This window comes from Hippoglossus hippoglossus, chromosome 8 (assembly GCF_009819705.1).
Source record: "Hippoglossus hippoglossus isolate fHipHip1 chromosome 8, fHipHip1.pri, whole genome shotgun sequence".
Taxonomy (NCBI): Eukaryota; Metazoa; Chordata; class Actinopteri; order Pleuronectiformes; family Pleuronectidae; genus Hippoglossus; species Hippoglossus hippoglossus.
Genome location: NC_047158.1, coordinates 18,971,758 through 18,992,205, shown reverse-complemented (window position 1 = coordinate 18,992,205; position 20,448 = coordinate 18,971,758). Strand labels below are relative to the sequence as shown.

At 44.7% G+C, this 20,448-nt stretch overlaps 2 protein-coding genes across 11 annotated transcripts in view; both read right to left on the bottom strand.

Moving 5' to 3' along the window:
• Positions 1 to 3,870, bottom strand: part of llgl1 (LLGL scribble cell polarity complex component 1) — a 31,108-nt gene extending 27,238 nt beyond the window's left edge. Inside the window, exons 1-2 of the mRNA XM_034593386.1 lie at positions 3,462 to 3,870; positions 685 to 782 (exon numbers count right to left, since the gene is read on the bottom strand). Of these exons, the coding sequence (XP_034449277.1) occupies positions 685 to 782; positions 3,462 to 3,542 (179 nt within the window). The 5' untranslated portion in view covers positions 3,543 to 3,870. The remainder of the gene's footprint in view (positions 1 to 684; positions 783 to 3,461) is intronic.
• The window catches only part of myo15aa (myosin XVAa), a 55,482-nt gene that overhangs the window by 13,627 nt on the left and 21,407 nt on the right, over positions 1 to 20,448 (bottom strand). For 4 of the 10 annotated variants that reach the window (XM_034593384.1, XM_034593383.1, XM_034593382.1 and 1 more), the window contains 40 exons: positions 20,358 to 20,439; positions 20,011 to 20,141; positions 19,771 to 19,866; positions 19,317 to 19,552; positions 18,867 to 19,057; positions 18,437 to 18,509; positions 18,147 to 18,338; positions 17,937 to 18,052; positions 17,669 to 17,763; positions 16,315 to 16,450; positions 14,549 to 14,613; positions 14,073 to 14,210; positions 13,889 to 13,949; positions 12,963 to 13,110; positions 12,696 to 12,789; positions 12,501 to 12,621; positions 12,264 to 12,379; positions 12,040 to 12,099; positions 11,722 to 11,797; positions 11,507 to 11,622; positions 11,312 to 11,430; positions 11,078 to 11,219; positions 10,534 to 10,645; positions 10,309 to 10,383; positions 9,847 to 10,049; positions 9,371 to 9,495; positions 9,131 to 9,197; positions 8,952 to 9,024; positions 8,614 to 8,687; positions 8,422 to 8,504; positions 8,178 to 8,308; positions 7,990 to 8,084; positions 7,643 to 7,720; positions 7,455 to 7,551; positions 7,196 to 7,356; positions 6,749 to 6,882; positions 6,274 to 6,407; positions 5,949 to 6,082; positions 5,394 to 5,534; positions 5,150 to 5,251 (listed from right to left, as the gene is read on the bottom strand). In XM_034593384.1, coding sequence (XP_034449275.1) covers positions 5,150 to 5,251; positions 5,394 to 5,534; positions 5,949 to 6,082; positions 6,274 to 6,407; positions 6,749 to 6,882; positions 7,196 to 7,356; positions 7,455 to 7,551; positions 7,643 to 7,720; positions 7,990 to 8,084; positions 8,178 to 8,308; positions 8,422 to 8,504; positions 8,614 to 8,687; positions 8,952 to 9,024; positions 9,131 to 9,197; positions 9,371 to 9,495; positions 9,847 to 10,049; positions 10,309 to 10,383; positions 10,534 to 10,645; positions 11,078 to 11,219; positions 11,312 to 11,430; positions 11,507 to 11,622; positions 11,722 to 11,797; positions 12,040 to 12,099; positions 12,264 to 12,379; positions 12,501 to 12,621; positions 12,696 to 12,789; positions 12,963 to 13,110; positions 13,889 to 13,949; positions 14,073 to 14,210; positions 14,549 to 14,613; positions 16,315 to 16,450; positions 17,669 to 17,763; positions 17,937 to 18,052; positions 18,147 to 18,338; positions 18,437 to 18,509; positions 18,867 to 19,057; positions 19,317 to 19,552; positions 19,771 to 19,866; positions 20,011 to 20,141; positions 20,358 to 20,439 — 4,623 coding nt within the window. Of the gene's footprint in view, positions 1 to 4,680; positions 5,252 to 5,393; positions 5,535 to 5,948; positions 6,083 to 6,273; positions 6,408 to 6,748; positions 6,883 to 7,195; positions 7,357 to 7,454; positions 7,552 to 7,642; positions 7,721 to 7,989; positions 8,085 to 8,177; positions 8,309 to 8,421; positions 8,505 to 8,613; positions 8,688 to 8,951; positions 9,025 to 9,130; positions 9,198 to 9,370; positions 9,496 to 9,846; positions 10,050 to 10,308; positions 10,384 to 10,533; positions 10,646 to 11,077; positions 11,220 to 11,311; positions 11,431 to 11,506; positions 11,623 to 11,721; positions 11,798 to 12,039; positions 12,100 to 12,263; positions 12,380 to 12,500; positions 12,622 to 12,695; positions 12,790 to 12,962; positions 13,111 to 13,888; positions 13,950 to 14,072; positions 14,211 to 14,548; positions 14,614 to 16,314; positions 16,451 to 17,668; positions 17,764 to 17,936; positions 18,053 to 18,146; positions 18,339 to 18,436; positions 18,510 to 18,866; positions 19,058 to 19,316; positions 19,553 to 19,770; positions 19,867 to 20,010; positions 20,142 to 20,357; positions 20,440 to 20,448 lie in introns of those variants that run through there. The other 6 variants (XM_034593375.1, XM_034593374.1, XM_034593378.1 and 3 more) reach the window with 6 other exon arrangements.

The following is a 20,448-nucleotide window of genomic DNA, read 5'->3' as shown; positions in this document are numbered from 1 at the left end:
AGCAAAATATGAAAGTATTTTAAAAAGACAGTTTGGGTAGTTGTTCCAAGTTTAGCTCAAATTTCTCTTCATGAAACTTATAAAGAGTCTGATCATTCATTCTGATTTCTGTACTAAAATGTGTTCTAGAAATGGCCCCATATTCCTAGATATCAGACATTTAGTTAAATAAATAAATAAAAACAAAATAACAGATATTGGAATCCTAACCTATAATAACAGGCACAATTCTGGAATATTGTCAGTTTAGTAGTGAATGACAGATCCGTCCTCTTCAGTGGTGCAGACAGAGCCAGTTCCCAGAGACACACACACAGCACACACTCCACTGAACTGATGTTATAGTAACAGCTCTGCCGCAGATACAGCCTATCACTTTTTTCCTCGTCCTTACAAAAATAGCTTTGAGCAAGAAAACCAAAACAGCGCTGTAAGAAAATAGGAAATGCAGCACCCACCTTACAGCTCACTGAGACTGAAATAGAACAGGAGCGTGGAACCTTTATGTAGACGTGGTGTTATTTGAATCACAATGACAGCTGCGGTTTCTCATCCTTAAACATGCACAGGGGACAAAATCTTACGAGAAATCACAAGAGGATGACAGATGCATGAAACACTGACAAAACCAAGAGCAGGAGCTGCACTGCGGAGCTGATGGAGGGACAATGTCAAAAAGGATACACTTTGATGGCTCCTGACTTTGTTCCAATGGCCATAAGTTGCAGCTTGGGGTCAAAGGCCAAAGCACTGGGCTGATGGGGAAAGCCATGCTCCACAGTCTGTTGGAGACAGACAGGCAGAGAGAAAGAGTGGGAAAGACAAACAGATGAAAGAGACATTAACAGCAGTTACAAGATGACTCGTTTTAAATTCAATCTCCTATGTCTGTGTGCTGCTGCAGACTGTGAGGTCAGTGAGGCGTCTGAAAGGGAGGACGCCCTTAATAAAAGTTCCTAAAAAGCTCTAATGGCAGCAGCATTGTTTTATTATCTTAAATGAGATTCACATAAATTCAGAGTTTTCCCCTCTGCCAGAAGACGAGACAGATCGGAAAAGCAATTCGCTCTCCAGAGGAAAAACTCAGCGAAACCATGCAGAGAGATGCCTGAACCTTTGTTTAGGGGGTCGAGTGGACTTTAGAGTTTTGTGGCCAAGGACCACTGAGCGTTTTCTGTGACAAACAAATCTGGGAATGAGCTTGGCACTGAGATATGATGTAAAACATTAACCTCAGTTTATCTGCAGTACCAGGGTACTTACAAACACACACAACCATCAAAGCAGCACTCCTGGTGAGAGACCACCTCTGATTGTTGTGGCAGCTGGTGCCAAGTATGTGTGTGTGTACGTGTGTTGTCACAGTGCAGAAAATTGTTCATGGACATGCGGTTTCGCTCTTTTTCTTTGTGCAGAAATGCAGAAAATGTGCTGGAATGAAATCTCTTTGGGTTTTGGGAGTGTTGGTCTGACAATAAACACAATATGGACTTTTTTGTTTTTACTTTGGGCTTTGGGAAACTATAGTTCTTCCAAATTCTGACATTTTATAAACAAAAAGACCAATTGATAACAAAACTCATCTTAAGTTTTATAAAGACTCATTAGTCCAAACACGACAAAGAAGGTTCTTCATTCATGACAGATACATCTTGTGTTTACACTGAGAACATGAGTAGAGCTCATGTTGTGTTGCCTTCTGTGCAAAACAAATAGTGGCTTTCAACATCAAAAGGTTTGACGGCGCCGCTCTCTGGAACACGCCGCTCTACTCTGTGAGTGTCACCGTGTGCAGACTGACAGCGACCTCATCTAACCTGGGTTCAAGGCCACCGCGATGCTCACCTCGACACAGGGTGATGCTGCAGCTCCTCCAAGACACTACACTATGCAGCTGATACAAGACAATTACAGATGCGTTCCTGAGACAAATGGCTGCTGCATCCCACTTCCAGGACTCTTCCTGAGCAGTGGATCTGAACTTTGTGGAGGCCAAGAGCTCCTAAACAAGACGTCAACACAGGCCCAAGGGGAAGGGTGTGTGTGTAAATGTTAACACAGGAAGCTGAGGTTTACTGTACATGAACTGGTTAATATTCATATTGATGTGATGGCAGAGTTGAGTTGTATGAAACCTGACACTCTGGGTTTCAACCACAGATCCTCAAACAACTGAAACAATGTGGAGGTCTGAGGAAAAATACCTCTGTGAGCTTTAACAGTGCTGTGGTAGCTCCTAGGGCTGGATATGAAATCACATCAGTCAATATTGATATTTAACACAATGTCACGTTATTGATTCTTTTAAAGCAACGCTAGGTCGTTTTTATACCATCAAATAACACCTGCAGAATCATTTTGATGCTACACAAACTTATAATGGGGGGAATGGCATGACTGTCATTGCCACGGCGCTCCCTGGACACCTGAGACTACGTAACTCTGGCAACCAGGGCCGGGGCTAGCAGCTAGTTTAAAGAGACAACTAGCTCGCCGTTTACAGTGTGGACATCCTGGCAGAGCAACTGGAGAAACCGCAGAGGACATTATCGGAGGAAATGAAGAAGATGACAAGGGGAATTGAACAAATAAGAAACCGAACAAGAGTGACTATTGGCGAGAGCTAAAAGAGGCCAAAGGGTGCAGGACAGATGTTGACCTGGCCATGTTGTTATTGGACAAAGAAAGTGTCTTGTCCTCTTCTGCTTGCTTGACGTCGGGCTGTGTCGTTGTCCATTCGCTAGTTTATCATCAGAGACCGAGTTTGATAGAGGTTAAGTGTGCAAGTTAACCAAACAAGCCTCTTGACATCAGTCGACATGATTCTTTGGCTTCGGTGCTTGTCAACAAATGCACTCGCGTACAGCTATGTGCATGGGGAGCACTTAGCTATCCCACCTGTAGGGGGAGCTCAAGAGAGGAGCACGGTGACGCTTTAAGTTTAAAGATGTTTTGCTCTGGAGTGAAGGTTTTAAACTGTTCATGAGCAGAGAATACTTGGCTACCGGCGCCTTGATAATTATTGATTGTTGATGGGTGCACTGCCTCAGCACTGACAGCCATTTTGATCAATATCCACAAGTCACACGTGAAGCATCCCACTGACACGAGCAGCTGTTGGTGATTGACCACAGACACGTCTCCACGGTTCACTGTGGACGTGGGCCTCGTTTTTGGTGGAAGCTGATTAACAGGCCAATTAGCAACTCTCACACACACACACACACACAGAGAGAGAGACAGACACACACAGAGTAACAAAGCCCCCTGCACGTCCCACTCCAGCACTGAAGCTACTTTGTGTTTGCACAGAAACAAACGCTGCTGCTGCTTCCTAACTTCAGTCCTGCTCCTGTTTTCAGAGGAAATGCTGTGTTTAGTTTGTGAGGAAGAAGAGGAGGAGAAGAGGAGGAGAAGATAAAGAGGAGGAAACACTCTCTCCTCCTGTCCCGTTACTTTACCTTGTTGAAGGCGAACAGCTCCTGTTTAATCTTCTCCCTCTGCGGGTCGGTTCCCTGCCGGCGGAACCGAAACTTCATCATCTTGGCGCCGGGCAGGGAGGGCTCGTTGGGCGGGTAGAGGAGGAGGGGGGTGGGGGGAACCGGGGAGGAAAATCACGGAGCTGACGAGCCGGGGGTCCGCGGCGGCAGGAGCGGGCGATGCTAAGTGCTAGCTAACCGAGTGGCCCCATGCAGGCTGTGCGCGGGGCTGCGTCGCTGCAGCGGGCTGCGGTTCTCTCCTCCCTCCCTTCTCTCGCTCTCTCGCTCCTGGAGCCTCTTCGGTCGCGGTGGGTTTGACCGCAGCCCCCGCCCTCCGTTCCTGTTCCCGGTTCAACACCGCACCGAACCCCGTCACCGTCGGCCAATCGGAGACAAGAGAGACGCGAGGATACGCCCACTCCGCCCCGCGCCCCGGAGGAGGAGGGTGCTCGGTTTGTGGCACGGGACGCGCAGCGTACACGACACCTAGTGGAGGAGTCTATGGGAGGCGATAACCGGGCGGTGCGGTGATTAAAATGAAGCCGCCCGGCGGTGAAGAGCCACTGAGCGTTAATAAAGTGAAACCTGTTGAGCGCAAAATCTGTAAATGTGCGTTTTTATATTTGAATATAAAGAAGAAGGTTTCGTGTTAATTTGGAAAAATGTGTTAATATTGTTCCTATGATTAATATTATTATTATGATGGGAAAATAATATATAAATATAACAGCAGAACACTTTATGCTACAAACTTTAATGTTCATTATTTCACATTCAAATCAGTTATGTACAACAGTTATTTACAAAAAAAAACATATAAATTGTACACTATATTTTATATAAATATTTCCTAGTTCCTAGTGCAAAGTAAAAATAAGAACATTTAAAAAACATATCAGATATTAATAAAGAATTATGTCAAATCATAGGCATTCACTGATGTTGAGGGGGGGGATTTGTCAGTGACTCATTTGAGTTTCACACATTGCAGTTGTTTGTGCAGAGCCAATTGCAGCAGGGGGGTTTTACCATTGTTCAGTCCAAGACCACAACTATTTTACTTCAGTGTTGTCCAAGGATCAACATGAATCAAATCATACTATTCCTCTAAAGTGGGGGTGTTAAAGTCAAATTGAAGCAGCCAATTGCATGATAGACCCATGCATGCATTTCACTCATCAGTGTGCCTGTGTGAAAGTTTGTGCACAATACAGGATCTTTGCTGAGTTGCCTAGAGCGGAAATTATTAGTTGATTAACTAATTAGTCCACAGGAAGTTAATATTATAATTGATTTATCATTCAACTCAGGTTTTAAAAACCCAAATCCCCCAAATATTCTTGCTTCCAGCTTCTAAATGTGAATATCTGCAGGTTTTCTTGGGTCTTTTAATTCTAGCAAACTGTATATCTTTAGTTTTTGGACCAAACAAGCTCACAAATGAACTGGTTAATGAAATTTTAAAAACCAATCTATCAAATTAGAAAATAATGGGCATATTAGTTGATATGTTTCCTTATGGTGATCAGCATCACCATACATTCATCACATTGAAGAAATATTATCATTAAATATCAAAATATTCTATTTTTAAAACAGAGGTAGATGCAGTGCATTTAAGAGGCATACTTGTGTGTGTGTGTGTGTGTGTGTGTGTGTGTGTGTGCGCACTATAGCAAGGTGATTTCGCTTGGTGGCAAGGTGAGTCTTTTTTCTCTGACTGACAACATGTTCTCCATGTGCATGGCAATGACTCGGCACAGCTCCAGGCCCTGGAGAAGACACACACACACACAAACAGATAAAGAATCAACACGGCTCTTATGGTAGGAATGAATAACAAAACAAAGCACGTCTTCGAGCACCCCCACCCTCTCCTCTCTCTTTATCCCTGCGTCATGCACACACATCTACCTGCTCCAGCTGTAGCTGTGTGATGCGCTGGTTGAGCAGGTCCCCGATCATGATCTCCACGTACGGGTAACTGGAGCCTGAAGTCGGTCTCTGGGTGCGAGTGGACTGGACCTCCTTCAGAGGGAAACGCACCATGGCCTCCTAATCACAGAGTGCACACACACAAATAGACGTGACAGGAATGCACACATACACAAAGTGACAGATGGATATGTAGAGTCAAAACATACAAGATTGTGTAGCATGTTGAAAAATGTTTAAGGTATGTTTGATATGTTGTTTATCAAGATAAGGCAATGAAAGGTTGAAAAGTGGTAGAAATAAAACTGTATAACCAGCAGGAGGAGCCAAATACTTGGTTTTTGAAATCATTAAATCAGTGGCTAGATTTTGAGGTCAACACAAAGTCAAACGAGCACCTGGCCTGTTTCAGATTCCAACTATTACACACATCCAGCTGCTGCGTGGGCATGAATCACACATTACACAGACTTGGACATGTGCTTGAGTGGATCATCTGCAACATGGGATTGTGGATGTTTGTCTGTGACGTACATGAGTATCCTTGTTAAGGAAGTGGAGTCCGTTGAGATTTACAGCCAGGACGCACGGGGCGTGGATGGAGGCAGTGCCCGAACTCTGGATGTAGAAGAAGGAGGAGCCGAACATGGGGAAGGCACTGACCAGACCTGGGTATAAAAAACACACCAAGACGTCAGATGTGACTAGGGATGAAGCACTGAAACCTTTTCTACTATTTGGGATTCAAATTTGTGTCTTTTTTTCTACTTCTCTTTGAATCATGCAAAAATGGATTAAAAACCTTGGTGTCTATGGAGGCTACTGTCACGTAGAGACACACACTGAGCTGCGGTCTTACCAAGAAACTGTGCACGGGCCTGGTGTGGGTTCAAGGGCTGGACCTGCTGCATGTGTTGAGTTACCATATTCAGCCAATGCTGTGAACCTTGTTTGCCGTAGAACTGCGGGGGGACGCACTCCTGGACGTCATGTCTAATAACACACACACATACACAGACACACACACACACACACACACACACACACACACACACACACACACACACACACACACACACACACACACACACACACAGAGGGAACCAGGGCTCCATCAGATACATGTTGTGTTCTCTGTAAAAGCAGCTGACATGCATGCAGATTTGCAAAGTTGTGCCTATATTGTGTGAGGATGCACCCATGTGTATGTGTTAATGTGTCTTTGTGAGTCCACTGTTTGACTCACAAGCACAAAAAGTCAGTAAAACTGCGACGTATCCAACAAACAGGCATTGGTTAAGGAATGCTGTAAGTGTAGGTCTGTGTATATTTACAGGGTGGGCAGGTAGACGGTGTCCTTGGCACGGTGCTGTAGCGCAGCCAGCCTGGCAATCTGCTGGAGATGCTGCTCACTGGCTTTACCCTGAGGAACCACACTCAGCAAGGCCTTCACGTAATCTGGCAAGACCTTAGACACAGAGACACAGAGAATTATCTTGTGTGATTTTTAAAGTGTTTGTCATTTGCTACAAACAACATCAACCTGTGGTCAAGTCAACCACACAAGGACACTCAAATTGCATGTTTCAAAATAAAGTTTTCCCACAGGAAACTTGAAGGATGTGGATGTACTCTTCCCAAGGCACATGAGCAGAAAATGGGATGGTAGCTCTGCAGTCGGGACGGCAGAGGTAATATCTCTGTGGCAAAATGTCTGACACTGCTGTGGATTAACCAGAAACAGGACATTCAGTCCTTCATTTAACACAGTAGACCTGTACCTGGTTATAGTGCATGGTGACATAGAGTTCATTGTCCAGCTTGAGAGCCAGACTCCAGATGACTCTTCTGAACCACAGGCTGTAGTTGGCGTCCACTGGCTCGGCCTCAGTGGCCACATCCAGGATGTACTCCCGTTTGTTTAGGGGACGCACGTTCTGACCTAAACAGAAACACAGGTCGGCGATGATCTACTTTTCCACTAACCTGGATTTTGCCAAGAACATTTGAATTTCAGATCCTCGCCTCCAGCTGGATTACCTTTGTGTGTGACCAAAAAGATGGCATATTCATCCAACGCCTCCTCCCTGTGCAGTTCCATCTCAAAGCAAAGCTCCTCGATGACATCCAGAGATACCTGAGACGAAAAAATAAATAAGTTCACAATGAGTAATGGCACAATCAAACAGTATGATTTAAATATGTGTGTGTTTGTGTGTCCCCCTCACAGAGCACGTCTTGATCTTCAGGTGCCGTTCGATTCCACCTGGCAACAGGAACAGCTGTCTCTTGGAGCTCCGCCCAGCCTGCACACACACGACCAATCAGAAGGAGAGTGTACTGTTATTTATAAGGAATATATAATTCGATTATATATAAAAAGATTTGGTGGAAGGATGAAGTATTGGTCAGCAGTTTTCAAAATGTTCGTCTCCCAAAATATTTCATGGATCTTGATGAATCCATAGTTTTGAGTGTGTGTGTAATTTGCTGCAGATCCAATTGAAAATCCGGAATCTAATGAATTTAAATGTGTTTTCATGAGGGGACTGTTGAGAAGAACACAAAGACCAACCAGCATCGCTTTGAGCTCCATGCTGTTGGGGTACTGCACACGTCCGCCATATTGAAAAGTCCTCCTCAGATTCTGCTCACAGGCCTTGGCAATACCTGTCAAGTAAGAAGAGCAGCCAGTAAACTCATTAGCTCCCTGATTAGAATCCCTGATGGATGAATGGATGGATGGAAGGACGGCTTCTCGACCTTGGTACTGAACCCCAGGACTGGAACACGCATCCTGCAGGAACGTCAGCAGAAACGGCTTCATGACGTCCGAGCAGCGATGAAAGGCCGTCAGGATGTAGAGCAGCCTCCATCCTCTCTGACAACTGTCCCTACACAAAATACAAACACACAACTACAAATGAAAGGTTTTCTGCCATGGACTGTGCAGGTACCGATCACTTCTTCAGAGCCAGTCAGCATGAAACACGGAGACGAGTCTTACGGTTTGGAGCTGGTGTTAGTGGTGACCTGCTTCATCACCTGGCAGTAGGCCTCGTCCTTTATCAGGCCGTGGGAACCGCTTAACTATAGAGGATCAATTTGAGAGCATATTAATTTCTGTTCACATGGGATCATATCATTTATGTGCCTCTAAAATATGTAAATGAGAGAGAGTGTGTGTCTGTGTGTGTACCTTCAGTATAGTGGTGACCAGGTCCTGTTCATTCTGCCCTTTCAATGGGAAGTCTCCCATGAACTTCATTATGGCTGGACAAAAACAATTATATACATTAAAAATCCCATGGACACATAGATTTTATCATATAGTACGGAAGGAGTCAAAGTTTCAGAGTTCATCTTAGTAGAGCGCAACTCATTCTACACCAAACAGTCTCCGAGTGAAACCACATCTAAATTCACTAGATCCTGATATTAATGTGGATCTGCACCAAGTGGCACACAATCATATTTATCAGTCCCCTCCTCCTCTCCCTTCTACGTCCATCCCTCGCTCTGTCACTCTCCTCTCACCTAAGAAGATGTCAGCCGCCACTCTGTTCATCCCGCTGTCGGAGAAGTCGATCAGAGACTCCTGGATCGGAGACTGGAGCGACAAAGACATGACAAGGAATACAAATATATATTTTTTAAAGTTGAAAATGAAGTTGAGAATACAAATACATGGGTGTTATTTTGAAAATAAACTTTACCTTGGAGAATTTGATCATGTCAACAGGGTCTTTGCCCTCCTTCCCCTTTTTGGCTTTCTGATCACTACTAACAGAATACAGGCAGCTGTCAGCAATGCATGTCTGTGAATATGTTTCTATCTACTTTTGAAATTAGTGTGTGTGCGTGTGTGTGTGTGTGTCTGTGTGTGTGTGTGTGTGTGTGTGTGTGTGTGTGTGTGTGTGTGTGTGTGTGTGTGTGTGTGTGTGGGTGTGACTGACCTCCTGTTACTTCGGGCCACTCTGAAGTACTTCTTGGCAAACTCAGCGATATGGTACTGGCCGCCGTGCAGAGGCAGATCGTCCAGTTCGATGTTCAGACTGTCCCCATATATCTCATTTACTACCTAATACACACACACACACACACACACACACACACACACACACACACACACACACACACACACACACACACACACACACACACACACACACACACACACACACAGAGAAAGCTCAGCAACAGTGCCACTTTAAGGAAGACCAAAGATGTAATTATCTACAAAATATTTCCATTTCTTCAAACCAAAACATTCCAACATACTGTGTAAACACCAGCGGAACCATAATGTAGGGGTTTTATTCATGCTGAGCTCGTGGCTCTAAGTGTGTTATTCAGACTCGTTTCAATATTTGTAGTGATCACGAGTCTTTGTTGTACTACAGTCTGCTGAATGTGTGAGTGAACCACAAACCTCTGTGGAGAGGTCAAGCTCATGGGCAGCCACCGCTGACCCCATCGCCACGGCGACAGCAGCAGAGGCGGCGACGTGTCCCTGTCTGTGTCGAGGCTCCACGCGCTCATCGGGCAGAACCAAAAAGTCCGGAGCAGCCACAGGACGGACGTACTCACTCGGAAACAATCCAGATTTTCCGTACACGGCCCCGAACCGCCAGCCTGTTTACACACAAAGACACACACACACACACGAACACACATACACACCAGACAATACAGTATGAACAGTCACTGACAAGTTCATCCAGAAATAATGTTTTCTCAGCTTTTATGACAAAGACAAGCAGCAAACCAATCATCAGTTATGTCAAAATAAAAGTAAAAACACAAAAGTTAAAGTTCTACTATAAAAACAAACCCCAAAAACAATTAGCAAAAAAGAAAACAACACACACACAGAGCCCCAAACCAAACCCACCAAACTCAGGAGTGTCTCTCTTCAGCTCCTCCAGAAGCATGACCTTCTTCCTCACGATGCAGCCGTAATATTTACCTGAACACACACATATGCACACAGTGGCAGCGTGAAGCACAGAGAAGCAGACACACACACTGTACATGACTCACAGATACACAACGCAAAGAACACAGAGATGATACTGTGCAGCAGGTTCCTGTTCCATTGTGTTTTCGCGTCACTCACCGGCCTCCAGTCCGTCCATGTGCTGCAGCCTGATGATGTCTCCTTTGTGGAAGCTGAGCAGACTCCTGTCCTCTGTGATGTAGTTCCTCACCGCCACCACGTACTCTGAGTCCTGACACACACACACACACACACACACACACACACACACACACACACACACACACACACACACACACACACACACACACACACACACACACACACGACATGGTGACATCCACCGTGCACACTGAGCTACTGACAGCGGGTGGAGTGAGACTACATCATGATCATGTTCCTCTGTGTCTGCACTGTGCACGTTTTGCAGATGTTTTGTTTGTGTTAGTAATTGTAACTGATAACAAGTGTATAGGGTAAAAACAGATCATGCTTTCATATGATTTAAATTGTGTCTGCAATATTTTCTACTTTCTAACTCTGAAAATGCAGCATCAGTATAAATCAAAACAGGACTTCACCCCTTTTACCCTCAAGAGGACAAGTGGCATGGATGGATATTAAAAAATCATCTTCCAACAAAGCAACAAAAACCCAGACACACCTTCTTGAGCTCTGTGAGGAAGTAGTCGATCATGTGTTTGACCTGCGGGGCTTTGGCGGAGAACAGGATCAGCTTCTCGTTGGCCAGGTTGAACTCCAGCATGTTCTTGGATGGAATCGACACAAACAGGATGTCCGAGTAGCTGCACAGGAAGTGATATGCAAAGCCGGGATGTCAGTGTGAGGTCACACGGCTCGGCTTCAGGGCCCCCGGCCGATCATTTCACCATCTCACCTGTAAGGCCTCAGCACTCTGAAGTAGTCTGAGGAAGAGGAGCTGCTCCTCACCATCTTCAGCAGCTTGATGCCTTTATGTGACACAGACAGCACCTGCACCCCTGTCCCCACACTGCCCTGAAACACACACACACACATTTTTGCACTTGTATCTGTTTTGAATTTGAACGCCGAGGAAGAGACAAGAACTCACAGATGCTGGAAAGAGGCGAGAGAAGTAGATGTCCCATGTGTCTCGGGACATGGCGACGACTTTCTTCTTTATGTTCTCATCACTTGTTCCTGAAAGCTGGTCCACGTTGTTCTCCGCTGTCAAAGAAAACAAATGAAGAGTTGATGTTATTAAACCTTTTGAGCTAAGTGACTGAAACCTGAACAAGAAGACGTCAGAGGCTAATGTGGACCGACCGAACAGAGCCTTCATCTTCTGTCTCTCCTCCTGAGTGATACGGATGCAGGCCTCAGAGAAGGTGTCATGTACAACCTGTACACAAATACATATTCAGGAATGTTAATATCACATTTAATACATATAGCATTTACACGTATTCCTTATTAATCAAGATCACAGGATGAAAGTGTATTTTTCATGTAATTCTTTGCCATATAGTTGCTATTTTTGCTGAACCTGACTTTGAAACAATAAATCCAAAAATACAATTATAATAAAACAAATGCAGTATGAAGCAAATGTATCATAGATAAGTATTGAATACACAAATCAACCTGTCTGAAGATCAGATCCAGAGTAAGAGGATTGTTGAGCGTCTCTCTCGGATAGAAAACCTGTCGACAGAAAAACACCCACAGTGAAAATATTCCCTTTGTGGTATGCAGGTATTTATGGGTGTTTTGTTTCAAAAAAGAAAAAAAAAGGGTCGTGTGTGTGTGTGTGTGTGTGTGTGTGTGTGTGTGTGTGTGTGTGTGTTGGTGTGTGTGTGTAAATTCACCTCTTTTCTCATGTAGAGCTTCCAGGGGACATTGGAGTAAGTGTAATATTCATCACTGGCTTTGCTGTGGAGTTGAGTCTGAATGATCTCCTCCTCTACTGGCAACTCTCTGCAGACTGGAAGCACAAACACACACACACACACACACACACACACACACACACACACACACACACACTGTCAAAATGTTTTTTGATGGAACTTCTCATACATGTATACAATCTGTGGAAAAGTCACCTGGAGGAGGTGCAGGACTCATGCTGGAGCTAGATGGCGCTGCTGGACGAGACCTGGTGGACTTGGCAACCTTAACGCCTCCTTCTTCTTTGTGTTGTGAGGACTGAGGCTTCCTCTGAGTCTGACACATTAAAAAAGGTCAGATAATGTTTTATTTTGTGTGTGGATTTATCTGTAGGAGAGGTGGTAGGTTACCGGCTGTGGTGGGTTTGACATCTGGTCTTTCAGGATCTCCATCGCTTCACCGTGAGGGTCGGGCTTCTTTCCAAACGCCTTCCCATCACTTTTTCTACACACATACAGGAATGTAAGAAGAACAGATAAAATACATCTCTTGGGCCGGTGCTATAAATGTGTGTGTGTGTGTGTGTGTGTGTGTGTGTGTGTGTGTGTGTGTGTGTGTGTGTGTGTGTGTGTGTGTGTGTGTGTGTGTGTGTGTGTGTGTGTGTGTGTGTGTGTTACCTTTGTGGGGCAGGTCCAGTAGAAGTTGTTGTGCCAGCAGGCTGGTGGTGTTTGATGATGTCTTTAATGTCATGGCTAGGATCCATACGCTCGGTGTTATTCACACGGGATCGGACCACATCCTCGGGTGGCGGGCCACGTGTTGAGCCTGCAGTGTAAAGCTCTATTAAATCCATTCCTGTTCTGTTAGACTCGACCTTGTACTCTGTAGTTCGCTCTATCATGCTGGAAAGGCTCTGCTCTTAATCTATTACAATACTTTATGTCAAATTGATTTTATGGAGGGAAACTTACAATCTTCAGTTCTCACAATTTACCAACTGCCGTTCTGACTTTACATTGTTGGACTTCTCAAAACCTTCTTAAAACTTCATGACGATAAAACAACAAAATTCCAATAGATGGCAATCTGGGAGAAATAACAATATAATATATAGTTGCAATAATTTGTGGTTTATATTTGATTATGGCCGTTGTTTTGAGGAACAAGTAAAGAAGCTCGTCCCATCCTGTCTTCTCCTACTCAAGTTAATCTCAGTCAACATGAATTATCACCTTTCACCCACATGTAGGATCGGCCTTCATTTTCATTTCATTTTGTTTTAGGTTTTATTAGAGAGTGAAAGTAAAGAGATGTTTGGAAAAGGAGGAAGAAAGAAAAAAACGTCTGCCAGTCGGACTCGAGCCGAGGACATTGTGGCTCATGTCTTATATTTCAACAATTGCCCCTTAAAGTGAAACTCTTGGAGTCTCACATTTTAAATTGGATGATGTGGTCTCTCCAACCTCAGATCCCTTCATCACAATGCATCAGTATTTTTCTTTCCACTCGTTTGGATTCAGGGAATCCAAAGCAAAAAAAAAGTACAGAGCATCATTTACACCACCGCAAAACCTCCAGTTATAAACTTCAGTGTTAAACTTACTCATCTTGCGTTGAACAGACGCAGGGCCAGGCCTGTACGCCGACTCCTCCCCCTCTTTGTTCTGCAGAAAAGAGCGAGTAAAACTATGCATGTGTATTTTGCCAATACTTCTCAAATGCTTGTGTGCCCACATGTGTGCATGTACGTTCACACATTGGTTCAGTGCACGTGTTTGATTGCTCACCGGACTGGGTGTGTAGGAGCGTTGCTGTGAGTGCGTGTGATGCTGGAAAGGTGGTGACTGAGGAGCCGGGGCGACGGGGGGGAAAGACGACAACATCTGCTGCTGGATCGCGATCGCTTGCATCGTCATCTGCTGAGCCTGAGACACAAACACACACCTACATACTTATATCACCGTCATGTTACTGTTCAGTGAGGAATACACATCAACATGATGTATGAGTGGAATTACTTTGTGTGGATGGTCCTAAAGCAATAAACAGCTGAGTAAAGATTAATGCTTCACTTTATCTGCTTGTCCAATTTTTAACGTAATTTTACAGCGTTAAAAACACTTGTTTGCTTTGTAGAAAGACAAAAAGGAACGTGTGTGTTTGGAAATGTGTATAAAATCTGAACAGATTAGTCAATCTGATGAAGACCAGTGTGATCGGTGCGTTTTGTGTCAGTTGTTGAGAGAGAGGATGTTTGACGAACCAGAATGATGGCTTGCTGGTTGATGATGGCCTGCTGCTGCTGAGTCAGGACTGTCTGCTCCGAACCTGGAGAACACAAACACATAAACACTCCATGTGATGACAAGGATTTTGTTTTAGAGAAACTTCCACAGTCCACCGCAAATGACCTCGTAAACTCATCCACTTCAACCACAGCACACAGGACAACCTGTAACACAGATATCACAGCATCTGATTTTGCTTTTTCATTGAATTCGTTGTAACCTCCTCATGCCCACATGCTTCAGGCCACACATGCAGTGAAAACCAACGCACACCCGTCTGTTGTACCTGGCACACCGCTCATGCCAGACAGGCCTGGGACTACAGGGGCGGCTGGGAGCGAGGGCACCCCCGAGACACCGGGGGCCACGGTGACTCGGGATGCATCTCTGTCAGCGGGGGGGGAAGCAGCAGGTGCATGAGTGGATGACACATGTGGGGCAGGATAAGGCTGCGGGTGATGGTGGTGTTGGGGACAGTTGTATTGGTGGTATTGTTGCGGCTGCGGCTGCGGCTGCGGCTGCGGCTGCGGCGGCGGCTGCGGCGGTTGCTGCTGCTGCTGCTGGTGTTGTGCGTGGTGATGGTGGTGGGAGGGGATTGGCATGGTGGGGATGGGTGGCATCATTCCTCCTGCTACTGGAAGCACTGGCACAGCTTGAGGAGCAGCGGGCAGGGAACAGGGGGAGAGTTAGGAACTGTCTCTGTTTGATATTGACCTATTGCCCTCGTAGCAGAAGAAATATCATACAAATATTTAACTAAAATAACTTCATCGTTAAAATTAAAACTGTGATCCAATTGAATTATATTAAAGGCATCCTGTGGATTGCTTTTTATAACTGATTTGTTAATTGTGTGAATCCCTGCAGTCAATGAAAGTGCGTCAATTTCTTTTTTACATAAAATATTTGAAAAGAACTGATCCATTTGAAACACGAGGTGCATGTGCACAGAAAACACAACAGGACAACGCAGAGGCATAAAATGAAGAGAATGACTTCAGCACATTGCTGCGTGTGGTGGTTTGAGGGACAGGAGAGTGTCTGTGGAGGGAGACTGAGAAGGGACAGTGTCTATAGACGGGCACTAAAGAGTCTGTGGTTACAGTGAATGGCTGCTGATGCATTATCGATGAGGTCAGACTGCTCATTACAGCCTCTAAGCGACAGATTAACGTCGGTCAACTGTACATCTGAACCTTTACACCTGAGTCCTGTGAGTCTGTTTTACCCTTCACTGTTAAACCATATGGAAATAATGACAGCAATTACAATTATATATTTCTATTGATATGAAATACAAGATTATCTTTTTGATTTCTGTATTTTAATCAATTGTTGTAATGGGTTTAAAACACACTAATCCAAAACATTAGAAAGTTTACACTGACAAAAAAGTTTTGCCTAAAATGCAAAGTTTATGTATTTAAATTACATATAAAATGTTCATGTAATTTCATCACATAAGTTCAATGTAAAGTCACATTTAATGAAGAGTTTTCTATCAAGTCGAGTTGATGTTAATAAATAAAATAACTTGAATTAAAGAAGAAAGAGTCAGAAAAAATGCAGGATGGGACATAACAGAAGAAAAATGAAATAAAAAAATATTGAATGGATGAAATAATGCATTGTTTAACAACATGCAGCTGAAAACTAGAAACTATAGATGGCAAAATACAAATCCAAAGAAAAACCACATGACAATGAACAGAAACACTTTAACATAAGAAACACACTTTACCTCCAGGATGTATTCCTGGTGGATAAGGCCGACTGGGGGTCGCAGGGCTCTCCCCCTCTCCTCTTCCTCCTCCTGCGATGCCAATACCTCCTCCTCCCTTCATCCTCGCCGTCAAACTTCCAGTCTTTTCCATGTCCTGGTGGGCAGAGAGAATCCGGTGACAGAAAGTCAGCAGGGGGAGTGGGAAGACTGTAGATGTTGAAAACGTGGAGTTTGAGAGACATGGAGAGTACGACAAAAAGGCTGTGTATCAGAGAGCGGAGGGGGGGGGGGGGGGGGGAGACTATGGGAGACAAGAAAGAGGGAGTGTGTTGAACAGGTTGATTCGTAGCCTCTCTGCGTGAGTCAGAAACTGAATACACCCCAGGAAGTACACGCTGGACGAAAAGCTCCACACAAACACAGGCACACGAGAAGAAACTGGCACAGAACAGTCTGAAGAAAGAAGCAACATAGAAAATCTGACTGTCTCGACACAGCAAAACCAAATGACTATTCTCCTGGGAAACATACTTTTTAATGAAAAGATAATAAATGAAATAATACCAGCAAAGACGCAGGGAAAGACTCCACAACAACAAGGTGTATATCTTAGCTCCAGATGTGGATATTTATGTTTTTTAAATATAAAACAGGGAGAATTTCTGCAGCACAAAATCTACTTTCTACATATATACTCCTTGGGACTTTTTCTTTTTCGTCCCGTTCTAATAAATAAACTGTGGAGTTGCAGATGAGACGGTTATAACACTGCCTGCTGTCCCATAGTAACCTAATCTGCTCCATTCATACACAAACAGAAGCAGAGGTTCACATGTTCCCTCCGTCCATCGATCAACAGCTCACACGTTTAGAGGCGGAGCATGACGTCACACTTTTAGGGTCCCAGCATACGTCAGAGGGTTAAAACACACAAGCTTTCATACATGTTTTATTGTGTTTTCTTTTCATAATAATTCCAACCATGATGTAGGTTTTTGAATTCAGTCCCAACCTCTTTTATTTACAAGAGAATTTCTGCAAAAAGTTACAAAAGAAAGTACATCTGACAATTACTTTTATCAGTGCGACTAAAATGTTGATTGAACTTGAATATCTCAAGTCATGATCTAACTTTGAGCTGATTAATAAAGTTAAGTTCTGTCTATTATGAGGAAGCAACAGTGGTTTGCAGTTTACGAGCCAACTGATTAATTCATGAAGTCATTTGAGCACTGACGTATTTTCCAAAGCAGGAGGGAAAGCGCTTATTGCAGGTGAGTGTGTGTGTGTGTGTGTGTGTGTGTGTGTGTGTGTGTGTGTGTGTGTGTGTGTGTGTGTGTGTGTGTGTGTGTGTGTGTGTGTGTGTACTCACTGCGCTGCTGTCTGACAACACAGGGTCAAACAGACTGTCCAGGTAGCGATCCATTCCCCTCTGAGTCTGACCGTCACTCAACGCATCCGACTCCACTGGACACACACACGGAGCAGAGAGGCTTTAAAGACGTACTTTACAGTCTGATGTAAGAAACCACGACACACATACTAGAAACACACCCTATGCACCCCCACCGTGATACTTCTGTGCATATTTTTTATTCATCTATGCCATCAGTTTGGGATATATATTGTGGTGAGTGTACCATGACTGTAGTAGCCGTCAGAGTCTGGCAGACTGTAGGCCGGTCTGCTGCTGCTGCTCAGAGGAAAGGACGGAACCAGCTCCTCGTCTGAGTCAAAGCCGCCGCCGACCAAAGCACTGAGACGAGGGGAGAGGTGAATTATTCAGAGCTCCATTCATTTCTCAGACATGGCCAGGTTTGTGTGTGTGTGTGTGTGTGTTGTGCACTGACAGGCTGGCATTGGCTCGGACTCTGGCCGGGTCGTCGGTGCTGATGACAAAGTAGCTCTTCTGCTTGGGGAAGTCCGGCGGAAGCTCCAGGTCTGCAACCAGGTCCATCACGTAGTCGTGACCCGCTAACTCCACCCACTGGCCGTGCTCCTTCATTAGAATTGAACTCCCCCTCCACCAGTCGGACACGCCCCTGCAACACCAGGCAGTTCAACTAACGTTTAAGCACAAGTAGGACAAATTATGAAATATAAAATGGTCCAGGAGATGGATGATGTATAATATCTGCACCTGTGGCGCAGGATGTCTCCTGCTAAACTCTCTCCCCGAGTCCAGGAGTGGACGGGACACAGGAAGGACCCTCCTGCAGAGAGACAGCAAACATCCAGCCGCTCTTTACTTCCATTGTGGTTTTGAAGCCAGACAGATTGTTATCAGAAGGCAATAAATGGTGCAAGTCAAAGGAAGAAAGCTCTGAGTGCACCTGACACTGACTGGCAATAAATTATCAATGGTAAGTGGTTGTAACTGATCCGGCCCATTAAAGGTGCTGCCAGAAGTCTCAAGCACTTCTCCTGGCTTTTCTCTTTTCAAACCGCAGGAGAGGAGGATGATTACCCTTTAGTCTGAGATATGTTCTACAGCTAAATGTGAAGATGAAAAGTAGTGTGCAGTGTTCCGGCATCACACACAAACTTTATAAAGTGGTGCTAGAGCTCACCATCAAAACAGTGCACGTGCAACACCATGTTAGCCTTTTTCCGATTGGCCGTCCACTCCAGCAGCGCGAGCGGATAGGTCCTCGCGGTCTCGGGAGTGGAGCCGGAGCCTAATTGTGTTTTCTGATTGGCTTGAATGAGCCTGTGTTGAAGCAGCGCCTGGCAGCCAGCAGGAGCATGGTCCGAGACGAACCTGGGGGGGGGGGGAGGTTCAATGATGTTAAACTGCCCCTTCGACCACTTTCCCTTCATGTTTTACCTCAAAGTTTACATGAAGATTTAAACCTGGAAACCTTTTTTCTGGTTTTTAGGTATGAAAGTTAATCTAAGTAGTAAAATTACATTATTTGAGTTATTTTTTAAACAAGATTTAGCCTCATATAAAGATTTGGGGAAATATTTGTCATCTTCCGTTCACACGTATATAAGATATCTATATATATATTTTTTACTTCAGTAGATATTTGTCCATCTTGGGCGACGGGGCGAAGCTGCAGACACAGGCCGACAGCAGCAGCCAGCCTCGCTCAGCGTTCTCGGAGTTCACGTTCCTCCACACCTGGTTGACCACCTGGGACAGGATCTCGTCCCGTAGCCCTGGAGACGTGAGGCCCCTTTGGATGATGTAATTCCCAAACATGTTTTCCTGCGCCCCGTTCAGATGAGGGTCCCCCATGAATCGTAATACCTGAGGATAAACAAAACACAGACCTGCACCGTTACTAACAGATATGATGTGTGATACCAGGGTTCTTAGTGAATCGTGTGTTTGAATTTCTGACTTACAGGGACACACAACCAAGTAACGATACAGTAGTGAATCTGTATCGTAGTAAATAATTTTAATTCCAGATTCATGGGTAAATTAAGTTTTAAGAAAAGAGTTTATAAAAGAAGGCAGCCGACCATGATGAAGAGCTCCAGAGCCTCCCCTCTGAGATCCTCCTCTACCCGGGTCAGGGGTGAGTCCAGAGGGGCCGTCAACATCCCAAACTTCGGTTCCTACAGAGTTAAAACATCACAGTTTTTAATTAGGAAGTACATTAAAATCTACATGTATTATAAGAATAATAGACTATATTCAAAATATATCTGCAGTCCTGAGGCTGACTGCAGTACTGTCAGTGCACTGATGCCCCGTCTCACCCTGAAGTAGATCTGCACGAAGCGGTAGAACGGGTAGTTGTTGATGTCCAGCGGCAGAGTGAGTTGATTCTCCTCCTGAATGTGAGGAGCTTGGAGCAGAGCCAAACAGTCCGAGTGCAGCTCCCTCCTGACTAGAGTGAGCAGGTCAAACAGGAAACACGCAGGAGCATAGAGTCTTTTAATGTTTGTTAGTGTGTATATAGTAAAGTATTCTGTATATTTACACGACTCTACTATTGCTGTTGAAGCTGACAAGATTACAGAAGACAAAGTTGATCCAAAATTAAAAGTTAAAAGTAAGTTTAGTCAGATTTATGTATCTGACCCTGTGCTGAACATCTCCTCACCTCCTGCTGTCTGCAGTAAAGCGCCCAGCTCTGCAGGGATCAGCAGATGTGTGACGTTCACCACCTCCCTCTTGGTCAGCTCCTGGAGGAG